Here is a 19,766-nt window from a genome sequence, read left to right as displayed (position 1 = left end):
GTCAAATTTCACATGAAGTACTCTTTTGAGTTTTGACAATCGTGATGGCTACATTAAAAACTAAAACCATTCTCTTATTATTAGCTTGAATGTTTTCTTTTTAATCGTATAATGTACAATGGTGCAATAGGAAAATTTTCCTTTATATAAGCACAAATACACATTTTTTTTTAAGACAATAAATTTTTGTTTATTAATTTTTAGATAAGTTTTAAAATTCATTTTCCTTTATAATATTATGTGTTTTCCTCATGTACAAACGAATTATCTTCAAGTGAGGATCGCTCTAGTTGTTACTAATTTTTGTTTTTTTTTTTTTGTTTTCCTTCTGCAAAGATGAAAAATACCCAATATGAAATAGAGTTAGAAGATAAGCATATCATCCCATATCATCCCATGAGGGCTAAAGAAGGTATAGTAATCTAAGCTATTGCAAATGGTTCCTATTGAAAAACAATTAAATTTTTCCAAATTTTAGTGATTATTGTTTTTGTTTCATTAGGAAATATGAACTTGGAGATTAATGAAGTTTCCAAGATGGTGCTCACTAGTGCTGTTGACATTCCAATAGTCATGGAAAATAATCCTATGTGTGAAGAGTTGATCATTGACGTTCCACTAGTCATGGAGCCAGTCCAGTGGCGTGAGTGTTGCATCTACAAGGTTCCCAAGAAACTTCGCCAGGTAAAAAAAGAGGCCTATACTCCAAAGCTAATCTCAATAGGCCCTTTTCACCATGGTGAAAAAGATTTGAGAGGTGAAAAAGAATTAAGGGACGAGGAAAATGAAAATGTACCGAGGGATATGGAAATGCTGAAAGTGAGATACTTCAAGGATTTCTGTTATAGGACTGGAAAATGCCAAAAGGAAATAGCTAGGATCATTGAAGAAAATGAAGTAAAGATTCGCCATTGTTATGCAGAGATCTCTAAACTAAACAGCGAAGACTTCGTGAAAATGGTTCTAGTGGATTCAACCTTTATCATTGAGCTCTTCTTGAGGAGACAAGAAAATGAGAAGAGGAGCCAAGAAAATGAGAAGAGGAGTAAGAGGAGTCAAGAAAATGAGCCCCTCTTGAAGAATGATGCGAAGAAAGAAGATGAAAAGGATTATATATTAAGTAAACCATGGCTAGAGGAGGGCATCAAGCAAGATTTGATGCTACTTGAGAACCAACTTCCATTTTTTATTCTTAAGGAGTTATATGATCAAATTTCCTATTCTGGGAAAAACAATGAAATTTCCTTTCTTGATCTTGCTTGTGGGTATTTTTCTTTTTCTAAGTCAAAAGTACCAGATGGGAAGGAAGTAAAACATTTTACTGATTTGGTCAGATATTCCTACTGTCCATCTATTCAATACGACAAGGGAGACACTATTAGTCATCTATATAGTGCAACAAAGCTGTACGGGGCAGGAGTAATGTTCAGAAATATTGATAAAGAGAGTAGGTTACTTGACATTCAATTCAAGAAATTGCCGATCTTGGAAATATTTCCTTGCTTCAATATCTCGTGGTTCTTAAATTGCTTACCGTGCTTAAAATGGTTTCCATGCTTGGAATGTATGCAAACTTTGTTGAAGGTCCCAACATTAACTGTAGATGATGCAACTGAGGTCAGTTTCCGTAACCTCATGGCATTGGAGCAATGCCATTATCCATCTGAATCTTATATATGCAACTATATTGTGCTGTTGGATTATCTTATCAACACTAGAGAAGATGTGGAGTTGTTCGTTGAAAATAAGATTATAATTAATGGGTTAGGCAGCAATGAAGCAGTTGCCAATTTAGTAAACGACCTAGGCCTTTAAATTGTGGCAAATCATTCCTATTACGGAGAAATGGCTGAAAAGCTTAATAAGCACTATGATAATTGTTTCAACCATAATATGGGAACTTTTACAAGTACCTATTGCTCCAATCTTTGGAGAGGCACTCTAACTGTTGTTGGGCTTGTAGTCTTTGTATTTTCTATCTGGAGTACGATTAAATAGATTAAGTCCACTGCGTCTGATCAGCTTGTGATTCCCTCTTGTTCCTAATAGGGTCGTTTTTTTTTTGTTTATTTATTTATTTATTTTTTATATATATTTGGGCACTGGTTGTTTGAAACATTGTTTCAGCTTTCATGAAGAGTTTGTTCTGTCTTCTGTTATTTCGCTTTACCACTGAATGCTAATAATAATATCACTGTTTCTTGTGTGGGTAATGCCTATTATACATTCTTCTTTTAAGAATAACTATCCAATGTCAATGTCCTGTGTGTTGCGCATGTACGACATAAGTTCATTTTAATAAGAAAAACTATTTCTATGGCTCATATAGTTTAAATTACAAATTACATGTTCTAACTTTATTTAAAATTCAATTAAATCATGCAACTTTTGATTTATTCATTTTAGCCTTATATATATATATATATATATATATATATATATATATATATATATTGTGTGTGTGTCTTTATTTCATGACAATGTGCTGTGAAGTGTCTTAAAAATTGACATATGCTAGCTAGTTTTTAGATTGTCTAAAATATTGTTTTCATCTCTAAAATTTGTACGAAATTTGTTTTTTGTTTAAAAAGTTTTGTCCTTCCGTCTACCTCTGTTATCTTTTATCCTATGTGTCTAAAAGAGTGCTGTAGTGATATAATTTGAGCATCAAATAATCTGATATGAACCAATTCATATTTTTAGGGGGAAAAAAGACATATCACTAAAAAATGGGTTCTTACCGACTGCATTTTCTCATTGTTTCTCACCTAGCCAAACACAAACAAAAAACCATGCTTCTATGTGAGGAGTCTAATTGCAATTTTCCATTAAAGACGACACCATTACAAGTCCTTCCATTTGTAAATATATATTTCAATACCATCTCTTCAAGGATGATGGGGACAAGATATGGACAAAGCCAAAACTTGGAGTTAGAAAATAGAAGTTTTAAAAAAAAATCCTTATAAAACTCAAAATAAGCATTCATTTAGTATTAACAAACCGTCAACAAAGAGAAAGATACAAAATCATTGTTTCTTAATACTGAAAGGAAAATTTGGAATTTTTATAGATCTTTAAAATCATATATGATTGAATCCATACTCATCTTCATTCCATTTTTTTTTTTTTTGGTGAATGTCAGTTTTGATGACATTCATAGCTGAAAAATACTCCCTTCGTAGTTTCTCACTTTCTTTTCTCTCGAGTAGGCTACCTAGTAGTTTTTTGTTGTTGTCCTAATTTTTTTGGGTTTATTAATTTTCTTTATTCATTTTATATCTATAACTTTTTTAATGGCCTTTAAAATGATTAATGATATTGTTAAAGAGGGAGCTAAATGTAATTTTATTGAACTAAATTACTAAAATTAGTATTTTTTTTTAAAATATAAAATTTGGGGGGCATTGCACCATTGCAAATTAATAGCTCTATCCAGTAATGAATAGCTCTGTCCCTGGGCTGGGACAAGATACAAAAAACGGTCATGGTCCACTTTTAAGACAATTTACAGACAACACAATTGCAAGGGCAAAAATGGCCCATTACCATCAATTTTCAAAATAATTTGCCCAGAAACACTGTTTCCAAACTATATAGCAATGTACCACTTTTTTGGGTACTCGAGCTTGGTGAGCTCGAGTGCCATGTTTTTTTAATACACTGTTGCCCCATATTCAAGGATCCCTATAGTGGCGTTTTTAAGCCCTATAGTGACGTTTTCGGGCACTATAGCGGCGTTTTTAAGCCCCAATACCAGGTTAAGGGGCCCTATAGTGACGTTTTCGGGCCCTATAGCGGCGTTTTCCTGCAAAATTTTTTTTATAAGTCCCCATAACAGGTTAAGGGGCCCTATAGTGGCGTTTTTAAGCCCTATAGTGACGTTTTTGAGCCCTATAGCGGCGTTTTCATGCAAAATTTTTTATAAGTCCCCATAACAGGTTCAAGGGGCCCTATAGTGGCGTTTTTTGGCCCGAAAACGTCACTATAAGGCTTAAAAACGCCACTATAGGGCTCCTTGAATATGGGGCGATAGTGGATTAAAAAAACATGGTACTCGAGCTTGGCAAGCTCGAGTACCTAAAAAAGTGGTATATTGCTATATAGTTTGGAAACAGTGTTTCTGGGCAAATTATTTTGAAAATTGATGGTAATGGGCCATTTTTGCCCAATTGCAAGTCTAATTGCCATTTGCCATCGCAAAAATAGAAAAAGAAAAGATTTTGGCCCAAGGCTTGGAGAATTTTCTTGAGAGAAGTGTTTGTTACTCATTAGTTAGGAAGATTTGGGCCCAACTATAGTTCTCTCACGGACTGGACTTCGTAAATCAGCGCTGCTATTGGAGAGTTATATGGCTAGGACCTACCAAACTTGAGGTCTAGATACATCCCATTAGATTTAGGTTTTCGTGTATCTATTCCACCTTATTATTCTTCTTCAGTTGCCATGTGAACCAATTTGGTATATTTCCCTACTTTGATCATGTAGCATCGATTCCAGTTACTTCTTATATATTTATATACTCTATATATACAACAATACAATTATACAAATCAAAGGCTAGGTTCTAAAATTTTGAGGTCAGTTTGAATCTTCGACAAATTAGTTAGCATTGGCTATATATATATATATAGAGTGAGGTTCAAGTTACATATAGTGTAAATTTAAATAATATTACATCACTTAATATTTTTTAATTTTATGTGAATTTTGACAAATCTACTATTAAATTATATTATTTTTGTATATTCTTCATACTTGCAAAATTCTAAGGTAATCAAAGATGAAAAATTATATCATCAATCAATTGTTTAAAATAATGCATAAAAGATAAGTTTACGGATTAAATGGTAAATAATATCCAATTGACATGAAAATTGGCATGAATGTTAAGAATATATAGAATATGTAATTCAATGGTGAGATTGTCAAAAGAAGAATTCTATAACAAGTTTTTGGGAGGTGTAACATTACTTAGAGTTACATCAGGTGTAACTTGAACCAGACCCATATATATATATATATATATATATATATTCTTTTCTTCCATTTTACTTTATTTAAAGTCATACTATTTGTTACTCTAATTAATTAACATGTCACTTTTTATTACTTTTTAAATTTGTTTTCCTCTATTTTTTTCCTCATTTTGAATAAGGCCACTCTTTTTAACTGCTGCATTAGTAATTAATTTTTCTCTGAACATGTCCATACTCTCTTTAGTGACCCTTCCTCATATTTGCTGGGGTGCATGGCACCTAATAGAGTCCAACCCACGTAGAATTCTATTTTAAGATGAAATAGGTGAAGTAGTATGCAAGTATAAGAATACTATTCTTAATGTAATTAGTAATAGTGCAGGCGGCAGAAGCTTTTATAAAAAAATCTTAGTGCATGTGGTTTCATGATAGAGAGAGATTCAGAGAGAGACTAAAGAGTGAAACACAATTTTGAAGCTGACTAAAAGAAAAAAAATAGTGCTTTCTATGGCACAGAGGAAAAATAGAAAATGTGATTTTTCTTGATCTCCATTGTTGATGAAGTGAAGAATTTTGTAGCCAACAATCTTCTTCAAGTTGGTGAGTGAGTCACGTACTAGAATTCGTGCAAAGGAGTTGTCACGTACTGGGATCCGTGCAACAAAAAGGGTGGTTTTCATATGTTTAAAAGTTCAGAGGTTCTGAAGCGGTAGAAGGTTTCTGTTGTAAGTTTATCTACGGAGATTGTAGTGTTTAGGGACAAAGGTTTTGTACTTAATCTGAAACTTCTCTTTACTATAGTGGATTGCTTTTTGGGAAGGTTCCCCCCCCCCCCCCCTCGATTTTTTACTGTGAAACTAGTTTGTTTCATTGGTTTTCCTGGATCATCATATCTTGTTTAATTTACTTTTCCGCTGCATTCATTATTGACATGATATTGATGTTTGTTTGTTTTAACAAGTTTTATTCATAATAAATCTAATTAACAACTTAGGTTTAAAACTTGTTAATTCTATCAACCGGGGTCTAAATTTCCCAACATCAACCTTATCCAATCTCAGGATTTCAATTGGAATTTAGGGGGAAAAGGGTTCAAGTTACAGGATTAGCAGTTTGTTGTAATTATTTCTCCAAAAAAAACTTCTTCAATAATCCTAGCTACCAATTTAGTCCCCCTGTGGTAAACATTAATGATTCATCCACAATGCGTCGTTCGTGTGTTCATCTCTTTCTGGATCCAGTTTCTCTCCCTGTCACACAAAAGACCCCAAGAAGTCAATCCCCGCAATGCCAAGATTTTGACATGTGGCCCTTCATCATTAATGTTTTTGCTAGCTAACTTGTGTGATGCTTGCAAATTTTTGAGAATGAAGTCATGGCAATGACGTGTTTTCTTTTGTGCTTTTTCTTTCAAAGAGAGAGGGAACACACTATAAATTGGAGCGCATATGATAGGCCAAGAATGCATTGATCCTTTGTGATGAATTAACAAATTAATTAGTCAAGTTAATTAATTAATTAATTAAATTAGCATACAATATGCATGGTAGCACAAATAAATCACCAATTAACTAAATGCAGCGGAAATTAAATTAACACGGTGATTTGTTTACGAATGGGGAATACTTACACGGCAAAAACCTCACCGAGTGATTTTAAGGTCACCACTCCTGAGAATTCACTATTATCACAACAAGCGGTTACAAGTAAAGGAATCCCAGTATCTTATACCAACCTATAGTTGAACCATTTCCCCAATACCTAATTGGACTTGTTCTATAGTGAAAATCTCCCATTTTCAATGCATGACTCCTAGTATGTGACTAACCAATTCAATGCGTGAATCCCAGTATGTGGCTTACTCACTAACTTAAGAAAGATGTTGGCTGCAAAGTTCTTCAGTTCATTACACAATGAAGATCACGAAACTCATTGGTTACAAAACCCTACGGTGTACAAACACAGCTGATAGGCCAAGAATGTATTGACCTCTTGTGATATATTAATTTATTAATTAGTCAAGTTTATTAATTAATCAAATTAACATGCAATGTATGTGGCAGCACAAACAAACCAATTTAAAATAAGTATGTAGCGGAAATTAAATTGACATGGTGATTTGTTTACGAATGGGGAAAACCTACACGGCAAAAACCCCATCGGGTGATTTTAAGGTCACTATTCTCGAGAATCCACTATTATCAAAACAAGCAGTTACAAGTAAAGGAATTCTAGTGTCTTATACCAATCTACAGTTGAACCCTTACCCCAATACCCAATTGGACTAATTCTGTAGTGACAATCTCTTATTTTCAATGCACAGCTCCTAGTACGTGACTAACCAATTGAGTGGATCCCAGTACAAGACTTAATTACTAACTTGAGAAAGATGTTAGCTACAAAGTTCTTTAGTTCATCACATGATGAAGATCATTAAACTCCTTGGTCACAAAACCCTACAGTGTACAAACACAGCAGCTTCTTCAAGAGAAAGAATAACTAGGGCAAATTCAGTCTCTGGTCACAATTTGCATGAACAAGACTTTGCTTCACACTTGTGTGACTGTGCAACCTTTGACAGCCTTCAAAATAATCCTTATATATGTTTAGGATTGTGAGAAAAGAAAGCCTAAATACATACTCACGGATTGGATGAAAAACAGTTCTGAAAAACTGAGTTTCATAAACCTTGATAGATAGCCATCTATCGAGTTAGCTGTCGAGCCACGGGCTTCAACAGCTTTTAAATCTCGATAGATGCTAGCTGTCGAGTTTTAAAATCTAGCACTTCATTATTTGATTCTTAAACAAACTTGCATGACTTTAACACTTGAACTTGAAACCTTATTTTTTGAAGTATTAAACACATCCTAGATCTATCCAATTACAAGTAAAGTGCGTTTTGTCAAAGGATTAGCCAATTACATAAAATATTGACATATGTTCCTAACATTGAATCACATATGTCCTAACAACAGCAGCTTCTTCAAGAGAAAGCGGAACTAGGGCAAATTCTATCTCTGTTCACAATTTGCATGAACACAACTTTACTTTACACTCGCACAACCTTTGATGGCCCTTAAAACAATCCTTATATATGTTTAAGGTTGTGAGAAAAGAAAGCCCAAACATGTATTCATGGATTGGATTGAAATCAATTCTGAAAAACTGAACTTCATAAACCTCGATAGATAGCTTGTTTGTCGAGCTAGTTGTTGAGCATCGGGCTTTAGCAGCTTTTTAAACCTCAATAGATACTAGCTGTCGAGTTTTAAAATCCAACACTTCTTCCCTTGTTTCTTGGACAGACTTGTATGGCTTTAACACTTTATCTTAAAACCTTGTTCCTTGAAGCATTAAACACATCCTAGATCTACCCAATTACAAGTATAGTGCGTTTTGTCAAAGGATTAACCAATTTTATATTGACCTATATTCCTAACATTAAATCACATATGTCCTAACAACAAAAGCATTTGAACTAGAGCTATCAAGTGTACAATTTTATTTATTTATTTTTTTTTATGAGTGAGTTTTAGCAATATCAGGAGAGATGATTCTTACCCCAAAAAAAAAAGCTTGCTTCATTAGACATGAAGTGATCTCTAGAAGATTTTGTTGCTTCTTGGAATTAAGTATACAAGCAATTTCTTTCAAATAAAATCTGCAGGTTCTTTTCTTCATCCTTTCACTTTATTTTTGTTCTCCACTATTAAAGTGTATGTTTGGATTTCACTGAAAATAGCAGATGTATGCATTTGTGTTTTGTGTGGGTCCTGTGCACTATTCATGGGACCCGCAAGTACAAATTTCAGTAAAAAAAAAAAAAAATTAAAACTAAGTTCCACAACACTATTCACACATTTAAAAATTATTTTGCTACAATGTTTTCAGTTTTCAGTTTTCAGCAATAAGTAGTATCCAAACAAACCCAAAGTTAGCTAAAGATTTATAATTTAGTAATTTAATTGAGTTCATATTTGTAACGTGTACTTTGGGATTTTAGTTAAAAAAAATAAAAATACCCTGCAAGGTTGGATTTTAATGTTTTTATAATCAACTAATTTTCTTTTAACAAGTATGTAAGGTTGAATTTAATCAACCATTTTGTTGGCTTTATTCCATGCCAATTTGCTTGTAATTCAACATTTAGAAACCCTGTATTTAGGTGTGAATCATGTAAGGGTAGTATGTGAGAGAGTGTGAAGCCGCCAAATGATGCACACAACTGAAGCACGCAGAGAAGCTGAACTGTCATGCCAGCTATAGCACTACAGGACAAAAAGTCCAAAACTAGCCATTCAGTTAGTTCGTGGCTTGGACTCGCGACCTAGTCAAGTCGCGAGGCCAAGTTGCTACTGCACTTTGTTTTGGAAAAACTGACTCTTCGTATTCCTTTCTCACTCCAGTATAAATACCCCTTATACCCACAAAATATAGAGAGCTTCTAGAGAGAATTTTGAGAGAGAAACCCTGGAGAAAAACAAGATTGACTCATCCACAATCTTTACATAGTGACTCTTCAAATTCCTCAACTCTCACCCTCTCCGTTGTTACATCCTTGAGAGGTTCATTAACCAAGTCATTTTCTCACCATACCCATATCTGTGAGGAGGCTATTTGATGCTTGGAAAGCAGTTAGGAAGGGACCAATTGATATTGGTTGATGCTATGGGCTATGGCAGAATCCAATAAGCTAAAGAAGACAAGGGTTTGGCGTAACCTCGTTGGAGCAAGAAGCTTGGAGGGTCTTCTGCTGTTCATGTATCCCAACTTCATTCTTTAGTGGATTATTGACCGCTTGAAGGGCGACAGAGAGGTTTTACGCTAATGACTTCAGTTTCTTCTTCGATAATACATCGCTATGTTGTCTTTGTGTTTGCATCTCTTTTCCCTTAATCTTTGTAATTTAATTTCTACCGTGGTTGTGATTTTATTTGGTTTAGATTGTTTTATCAATTCAGTGTTTTAGCTTATGTTCATATTCCATACATACATTAATTGTTTGATAATAAACTTGAATTGGTATTTTGTAATTTGGGGGTCTAAATGTTCAAGGGTGTTTTACACACATTTTGAACATTCAATTGGTACTAGAGTGGGTGCACTTGTTGTGATTTAATTACCTTAGTGCGATCCTTGATCCCTTTTGAGATGGACCAGTTTCAATCTCTAAATGCACCACCATATTTTGATAGTAGCAATTATGCCTTTTGGAAAGTCTGAATGAGGGCATTTTTATGTTCAATAGATGAAACTGTTTGGGATGCTGTTGATATTGGATGGACTAGGTCGGAGGTTGCCAAATCCATGTAGGATAAGGCAGCTTTTGCGGCGTTTAATGCGAATAGTAAAGCACTAAACCCTATTTTTTGTGGTGTATCTCCAGATGAGTTCCACAGGATATCTCACATCACTGTTGCCAAGGAGACATGGCAGATATTGGAGAACACTTATAAGGGAACGAAAAAAGTAAAAGACACAAAGCTATAAATGCTGACCACCCAATTTGAGGAGCTCAAAATGAGTAAGGACGAGTCCTTTGACACTTTCTATAGTAAGCTGAATGAAGTGGTCATCGGCAAGTTTAATTTAGGAGAGAAAATGGAGGATTTCAAGGTAGTAAGGAAGATCCTCTGGTCATTGCCGGAAAGCTTCCAAGAAATGGAGGATTTCGTTTGTTCGTCCTCCTCTATTATGACCGTGTTGTTTTCAACATTCTCACCCAAATTTAGTTTCTGATAAATCCAATCTGGAAAATATCTCTCACTAGTATGTGAGACTTCTGCATCAAATTCTTATTCACTCCAACCATTTCAAGAATCAACATTTCATAGCTATAAACATCAGACTTGTGAGAGACTCCTTCAAAATTTCTACTAAAAACCTCTGGTGCTATGTATCCTATAGTTCCTCTTGCACCCAACATAGATACAATACTCTCCTTCTTTTGGCATAGTTTAGCAAGGCCAAAATCAGATATTTTTGGACATAAATCATCATCTAGTAGAATATTTTGAGGTTTTATGTCAAAATGCAAAATCCTCGTGCTACAACCATGATGCAAGTACTCTAATCCTCGAGCAACGCCAACTGCAATTTTAAAAAGTGTTTTCTGTTCTAACTGACAATTTGTGCTAGAAGATTCTAGGTTGCATATGAACTTATCCAAAGATCCATTGGGCATAAATTCATAGACTAGAACTCTTTTAGTTCTCTCACAACAATAACCCAAAAGAGTGACGACATTAACATGAGAAGTTCGGCTAATGCTAGCAACTTCGTTAATAAATTCTTCTCCATTGCCTTTCAACTCATTGATGACTTTAACTGCTACTAGACGATCGTCCAATAGCTTTCCTTTGTATACACTTCCAAATCCACCTTGACCTAGTTTGTTTTTGAATGAATGGGTCATTTTCTTAATATTTGAATAACTATATTGCTGAGGAGCGAGTGAGCCTTGATTCATTACAAAAGCCTTGGCATATTGATTGCCTTTGGTTTTCTTCTTGCTAATCACTCCCATATTTGATAATTGTTCTCTTTTGAGGTAGCAAATTATCATAACAAAGATAACTGCTATGGTCCCAGCAACACCAGCCACAACACCTGCGTTTAAAGAGTGTAATTAAGAGCTTTCAATTATAAATAACACAAAACTTAACAAAAACTTATTAAGTGCAATACATTAGCTTCCTCAATTAAATTCAAACGCATGGTTACATTTACCAATATAGCACAAATTGTGTTTTCTTTTCCAACAAAAATTTAAATTCAATTCAATTGTGTTTAAATGTAATCGGAGAACTGTACTTAAGTAAATGTACCTAAATTTTACTCTTGCAAAATATACTCTAATAAAAGATATAGAAAGATATGAAGGGTTTCCTCATTATTACTGTACCTTTAAACGATCGATTCCACCACTTAGAGGAATAGCCTGAAAAACCAACAATATCTTAGCAACAGTTATTGTTAGGAATAGAATCTCAGACAATAAACTTATTGATGATTTAAGCCACAAGACACAACAAAGAAAGCAAAGGGCAGATAAAAATAAACAAAGTTAGATTTAAGTGTAATTTGCCTATATGGAAGGAAAAAAAAGTTGAGGTACAATTCATTATAAGATGTAATTCAGCTTGCCTTTATTGAAGCTGTTGACTCATTTAGGTTATATATTTAAAGGTCAAATGAAAGCAGAAAAAAGAAGAACAAGAAATTCCTCTTGTACATTTGGCTCCTCTCTATTGCTACAAAATTACTGTATCACACATTACATTCCATTAACCTCCAAAATATTTTCATGTCAGCACCAAAGTACAGATTCAGATCTAAAAAGGAAATAGAAGTTTATTTTGTGGAGATTCAGAGAAATCTGTGTACTAATTTTGGTGTGGGCGGCCTTGGGAGTACAGAACACTGTCTTTTGCAAGATTTACATAAGAAATTAGGTTTGGAAAAGATGGGGACAAAAGGGTGAAGAACCCTATTTATCGAAGCAGACAGCTTGCATGGATTTTTCTGGCAACAAAAAGCTTTGATATTTCTAAGGTTGTTTGAAGGGTTTATTTGGTGGTTTGCACTATGGAAATTCCAAGGTTAAAGGGTTCAAATGATCAAGCAAAAAGGTTGAGTATTTAAGATCAAAGGGTTGTTAGGAAGAAGAATCTTTAAAGCTGTGAACAGTTTCATGAATAATAAGGAAAACGGTAACCAGGAGAAAAAAAGAAAAAAGAAAAGGGAAGGGCTCAATGAGAGAGAAAGATCACAGTCACACTAAGGTAAACAATACACATGCTTTTTCTATAAACCAAAATAGTCAATTCCCATTAACAAATCCCTAACTCTTTGGTTACAATAAGACATGTATATACTCTTGACTCTTGAATTTCCAAAGAAGACAAACACCCACTTTGACCAACCAAAAAAACTCTAGATTGGGCTCAACCAAACTCTGCAAAATAAAATCCATAAACTCAATGAGAGTCACCCATTAATAAAATAAAACCCAATCCCACAACTTCGTTCTTGGACCATAAAAGCTTTTTGCTTGGTTTCACATTACTCATTGACTTGCAAAACAGATAATTCTTCCCTAGCCACATATTATTATTTCGATTAATACTGCTCTATATGTTCATTCCAAAATTTTTACGACTCTACTCAACTAAGCTCTGCAGGGTACGTTACATGATTGCTTCACTATACAACTCTACTCAACCAAGCCTTGCAGGGTAAGCTACATGAGTCCTTCAATGCCACTTTACAATTACAGGCTTGGGACTGGCTAGGAAAAAAACACACACTAAAGGATGACATGCAAAAAAGATAAGAAACTATCTTTCATTTCAAATATAAGGATTTTATATATAGAAAAATTCTTCATTATGTACTAAAATTACAGAGGACACTTTGAAGCAGTTTTATTTGAAACAGGGTAAATGATGCTGGTGAGGTGTCCCTGGCTGGAAAGAAACCAGTTTTAAGAAATCGAGAAGAATAAATGCAAACTGATATTATCTATAGTCTATAGAGGTAATGATGGAAAGTGTGACCAACACAGCAGTTCCATATATACCTCGGAACAAAAAATCTCATTAAAATGTAGAAAGAAGAAGATATGTAGCACATTATTATTTTAATTCATACCGGGATCAAAAGTAAACTCTGCCAATAATGGTCTGACAAGGATACAATATATGATATCTAATGACAAGATGATAAACATGACATCCCTCGTGTAACTGGCATCATAAAATTTCCTTTACCGAAAAACTAAAAACCTAGTGAGAGATGTTCTAGACATACCAAATTAAATAAAAAAGCTTGCTCCAGCAAATACGATCAGAATCTAAACCAGATGATTGAGTGCAAAGCTTCAGGCATTTTCTGGATTCTAAAGAAAGCAATAAAACTAGTGAAAGGATTACTTATGCACAAAGGGAAGTATACCAGCAGGCTCTAGTTCAAATGGCAACTCTTCCCGTAGAAAAAAACTAGTTGGGGATAAAGCCAATGGATCATGATCTATTATTCAACTAATCAAGAAAACAAAAGAAATGAAAGCTTGATTTTTCAATATATGGAAGTCAAAAAAATATTTTTAACTGCAGAATTTGACCACTCACATGACCAACCCACATGGAACCCATGAAATTAGGGAAGTAGGCTATTCAATTAAGGGTGTGTTTGGATAGAACTTATTTTGCTAAAACTGAAAACTGAAAACTGAAAACACTGTAGCAAAATAATTTTTAAATGTGTGAATAATGCTGTGGGACCCATTTTTAATGAAAAAATTGATAAAAAATGAAATTTGTGGATCCGTGAACAATGCATATGTGCACTGTTCACTGCAGAAAGTCAACATTTGCGGTTACTGTTCATTGAACAGTAACCACAATACTTCAAAACGCGTGAAAACAAAAAAAAAAAGAAAAAGAAAAAAAGGAACAAAAAGCAGCTTGAAAACCCAGACTTGGAATCCAAACACACACTAAGTGTGTGTTTGGGTTCACTTATAAGCTGCGTTGCGTTTTGTTCCGGCGTTTTTGTTCTTTTTTTTTTTTTTGTTTTCACGCGTTTTGGAGTATTGCGGTTACTGTTCATTGAACAGTAACCGCAAATGTTGACTTTCCACAGTGAACAGTGCACGTTCATGGACCCACAAATTACACTTTTCAGTAACTTTTTCATTAAAAATGGGTCTCACGGTATTATTCACACATTTAAAAATTATTTTGCTACAGTGTTTTCAGTTTTCAGTTTCAGCAAAATAAGTTCTTTCCAAACAGACCCTAATACATTACATCACCAGACTGCATGTTCAGTTCCAAGGCTCTTTGTTTTGAGTAATGCTAGAATCACACAATTTCATACAGGTTAGTTGTTTGGTTCCCGAGAAAAATAGTTTAGTAAAAATTAAAACTTTTGAGAAAATACCCCCAAGAGAAAAGAAGGAAGATGTTTTTTTTTTTTTTTTTTTTTTTTTTAATGGTTTTGTGTTCTTGTCTTTTTTTCTACAGCGAAAAAAAAATAATAATTGTTTCAAAAACATAATTTTGATGTTCTATGTAAAAACGACAACGATGTTTTCAAGAGTAATTCCCTGAAAACAGTTTTTAGAAACACGTTTTTGCTGTATTTTCTGTTTTTGTGCACTTCAAAATTGTTTTTAAATACATGAACTAAACAGGTCTTAGATTCATGTTTTCAAAAAAAATAAAATAAATACTAAATGTTTAATAAAAGGCGTGAGAAAATTAAATTGTGTACTCGATTGTGCCAAATATAGACGTGGCAAAACGGGCGGGTCGGGTCGGGTCGGGTTCGGGTCGGGTCAATCGGGTTTGCGGGTTAAACGGGTCACGGGTCAAAACGGGTCATTTTTAAAACGGGTCAATCGGGTTGCGGGTCAAACGGGTCGCGGGTTGAGTCGGGTCGTGAGTCGGGTCGAGTTGACCCGTATTTTTCAAACAATTTTTTTTTTTTTTTTGGAAATAGATGCAATCTGTCAATTGTTTATGAGTTCCTTAATTGTGATTAGATTCTCACTAGTGATATTGTTACCAATTACCACTAAACACTTAAATTAATACCCAAATTTGGTGCAACTCCTGTTCCAGCTTTCTAGAAACTAATCTTGGTATAATCTTCAATCTATTTAAAGTAGGAAGAGAAAATAAAGGTGGCAAGTAAAAAATAACAAACTATAATGGAGTACATAACATATTAAGTAAAAAAGAATAAGTAAATATTTTATAAAAATTACACCTCAATCTAAATCTACTCAACATTGGTAAACGTGGCAAAATGTGCGGGTCGGGTTCGGGTTCGGGTCGGGTCAATCGGGTCGCGGGTCAAAACGGGTCACGGGTCAAAACGGGTCATTTTTAAACGGGTCAATCGGGTTACGGGTCAAACGGGTTGCAGGTCAAACGGGTCGGGTCAAAACGGGTCTGACCCGTTTTGCCATGTCTAGCCAAATATCATTTTTTTTTTATAAGTAATTGTGCCAAATATGATTACTTGCTATATTAAAAAAATACATTAGTAGAAGTAGTAAAAAAAAAAGGACAGAGGTAAGTTAGGTAACTATGAGTATGGTTTTGGATAATATGATATAATGGCGGAAAGAGTGCACGTAGTCAACATTTTTTTTTTTTTTTTTTTTTAATTTGATAGTTGGACCTAAACGACTCTGTTGGAAAAACTAATGGCTTGTTTGGATGGAAGGGAGAAGGAGAGGGAGTGAAGGACAGTAGAGTAGAGTAAGCTAAAAATAAGCTAATTTTGTGCTAAATTTACTCTACTCTCTTGTCCTTTCCCTTACTTCAAATGGACCATAAGAGATGCAAATTTATTTTTTTTTTTTTTTTTTTTTTTTTTTTTTTTTTGAGGATAAACGGCAGGCCATCTCAGACATTGCTGAAATGAAATATTGAGTATGAAAGAGAAGTGAAAGTAATAGAGAGAGAGAGAGAGAGAGAGAACAAGGGAAGCTAAATCCTTAGCGGCTACGTCTTTATAGTATTCTTAAGTTTGTGTTATGATTTTCCCAAAAAGAAAAAAAGGTTGTGTTGCAAAACACCCAGCAATATAAGAGCTAGGATTAGCCCTACATGTGCTTACAAGTTACGATATAATCAGGCCTCTTGGGGCTTAATAAACTCAATTTCTTGAACAAGCAACAGTTATGGTCCTCAAAAATAATAATTTTTAAAAATAAAACAGTTATGGGTTCTAGATTTATCAATAATATCTATAAAAAATCTCCCACTTTAAAGGCTATCAAAATTACTGATTTTGGAACTTCACTTCCATCCCAATGACCACTCCCAAGCAAAATGCAATTTTCACAGGGTAGAAAGCTCGAACACCATAATGAAGAATAACATGATAAATGGAAACTTGACTTTTCCCAATTATTTCGTTGGTTAAAAAAAAAAAAAAAAAAAAAAAAAAATCTAAAAGCCCAAAAGTTACTGATTTGGAAATAAACTCTCTAATACCTGGCGGCTTGGGACACGGCTGAGAGATACAATTACTATAAGTCACATTAAAACCTTCCATCAACACCTCCCTAAGTGAGGCCTGTTTGCTTGTTAGCTGAAACGCCGCCGTTTGAAGGATTTTGAGTGTGACCCCGACATGGCAGGTGGTAATACTGAGAATTGGATCTTCCGGCACCGGACCGGTCAGATAAAAAGAAGCGCTCATTTCCTCATTAATGCTGCTACAGTTAAAGAGATTAGTTGGAAGAATCCGCATCTCCGTAAATTTAAAGAAGCAACCGTAGTAGATAGTGAGGTCCTCATTGTCGGTTGTGTAATCCAGAATAGTAGAATTTAGAATCGTGGAATTATTGAATTGATCCGCGAGGCACGTGTTGTTCCATAGGTCTGTGCGGGCAAGGATCATGGTTTTGTCGGCCTGGTTGAGTCGGAGGACTCGGTAAGTCAGAGGTGAGATAGTCAACTCGGGTGAATCGGTAGAGGCGCAGTTGGTGAGTCGGAACTCGGGTGGGCCGCAGTGGGACTGGAGTTCGGAGGTGAAGGGGTAAGAGAGATTCTTGAAGGGCCCACAGTCGAAGGGCGGCTGATGATAACATTCGTCGGCAAACGACGTCGTGGTGGCGACGGAGAGGAGTGAAAGGAAGAGGAAGAAATTAAGCGGAGAGGAGGTGATTGGGTGCAGCATTGTGGTGGAAATGGAATGAGGAATGTGGGAGAGTGTGTGATGATGGTGTGTTTGGTAGGAGTTTTACATGGTTGACTGGTTGACTTCCGAGTTGCACAACAAAAGAGGAATTTTATTTTTTATTATTATTATTATTATTTTAATTCTGTTTCTGATATTATTTCATGGAATTTTTCAGTACTTGGAGTATACCGGAGCACTGTCTGAAATAAAGCACAAGATATATATAATTTATTTATTTATTTATTTTTTTAAATCTTGATAAAATGAAATAGATTGTTTATAAAATATTATATACATAAATTTTGGTATTTTTGTAAGTGAGCAAACGCCTTTAAAGTATTTGCAAAGTACATACTTTCTCAGAAGTTTTCAACCTAACCTTTTCAGTCCTACCCACGTGACTCTGCTAGTCATTTTTTATTTTAGATAAGGATTTCAGTCCTACCCACGTGACTCTGCTACTCTTTTTTTCTAGGCAAGGAATCTGCTACTCTTTTCTTTTATATTCATTTCTTATCTCCTCTAAACCAGAGATTCTAGCCTTTTGCCCTCAATTTTTAAAAAATTTAGTAATATGTCCCTATTTCGAAACTATATAGGCATATATTCTTGTTTCGATACTCGTTTACTTTAAAATTGAGTTTCAATTAAATACTCGTATAGTAGAAAATTGAGTTATGCCTAATAAAACTATAAAAAAAAAAAAAAATGCATGGAACTCGATTTTAGGGAAGTCGAGTTTCAAAACACTACTATAGGGTTTTAAAATGTCACTATAGAGCTTAAAAACATCATTATAGGGCTCCCTAAATAGGGCGACTACACTTATAAAATTTTTTTGCAGGAAAACGCCGCTATAAGGCTTTAAAATGTCATTATAGGGCTTAAAAACGCCACTATAGGGTACCCTGAATATGAGAGCAATCACACTTATAAAAAAATTTGCAGGAAAATGCCGTTATAGGGCTTTAAAACGTCATTATAGGGTTTAAAAACCCCACTAAAGGGCTCCTTGAATATGGGGCGATCACACTCATAAATTTTTTTTTGCATGGAACTCGATTTCCTGAAACTCGAGTTCCATGCAAATTTTTTTATTTATTTAAGTTTGATCGGGTATAACTCGATTTTTTATGAATCGAGTATTTAATTGGACTCGATTTTTGGGTAATAGAGTATCGAAATAGGGGCATGCCCCTATATAGTTTGCAAACAGGGGCATATTGCCAAATTTTTTAAAAATTAAGGGTAAAATGCCAAAATCTCCTTCAACCCTACTATTTCACTATTTCAAACCCACCTATGAATCTCCCATCATTTTCTTCTTTCTCTCTACATGTTTGTTTTCACCGTGCCTCTGCTTAGCTTCATTTTTCTTCATTATTTTTATTTTCACATCCTTGGTCTCACTCCCTCGTCTATACTCTATCCAACCTCTATCTTTCGGTCTCTCTCTTTTCTATTTTCCTGAATTTGGTTTATACGTAACATGGGGTTAAAAGGATTTTAATGGTTCAGCAAAAAAAAGAAAAAAAAAAAAAAAAAAAAAAGGATTTTAATGGTTTTTTTTTTTTTTTTTTTGAGAGTTGAACTGGACTCTGGGCTGGCTTGGGGGGCCAAGTAATGGGGTTAAGGCTCTGAAAAGAGGGGCCAACTATTAAAAAGACAAAATAAGCCTAATAAAAAAAAAAAAAAATTGGTCCAGGGGGCCCAGGCCCCTACTGGGTCCGTCCCTATTTTGTGGTAAATGTTAAAAAAAGTGAAGTTTGAGTGATTGTGTGTGGAATCTGTGTATCATGTTCAACTTCAATCATTGAGAATTTTCAAAAAACCAAAACATAAAAAAAAAAAAAAAAAAAAAAAAAAAAAAAAAAAAAAAAATTTCCAACTTAACCACATGTGGTTTGACTGAAATTTAAGTTACCTACTTGTGGTTTAAAATTAGATACTTTACCTACCTGAAATTTGATCGAAGTTTAAGTTGTTTACTTGTGGTTTGAAGTCCCATGATGCAAGTGTCTTGCTAGATTATTTTTTATCTTATTTGATCTTGTATTTTTATGTTTTTTGTGTTTTTAG

The 19,766-nt window shown here is 34.4% G+C and overlaps 1 protein-coding gene and 1 pseudogene across 1 annotated transcript; one reads left to right on the top strand and one right to left on the bottom strand.

The window, feature by feature from the left end:
• Positions 1 to 507: 507 nt before the first annotated feature.
• Positions 508 to 2,056, top strand: LOC126723189 (UPF0481 protein At3g47200-like). Its single transcript, XM_050426492.1, has one exon. It carries the CDS (start codon positions 508 to 510, stop codon positions 1,813 to 1,815), a length of 1,308 nt encoding a protein of 435 aa, XP_050282449.1. The 3' UTR covers positions 1,816 to 2,056.
• Positions 2,057 to 10,531: 8,475 nt separating this feature from the next.
• LOC126722300 (LEAF RUST 10 DISEASE-RESISTANCE LOCUS RECEPTOR-LIKE PROTEIN KINASE-like 2.1) lies at positions 10,532 to 17,749 on the bottom strand (annotated as a pseudogene).
• Between the last annotated feature and the right edge of the window lie 2,017 nt (positions 17,750 to 19,766).

Source organism: Quercus robur, chromosome 4, assembly GCF_932294415.1.
Source record: "Quercus robur chromosome 4, dhQueRobu3.1, whole genome shotgun sequence".
Lineage (NCBI taxonomy): Eukaryota > Viridiplantae > Streptophyta > Magnoliopsida > Fagales > Fagaceae > Quercus > Quercus robur.
This window is presented reverse-complemented; position numbering and strand designations above follow the sequence as displayed.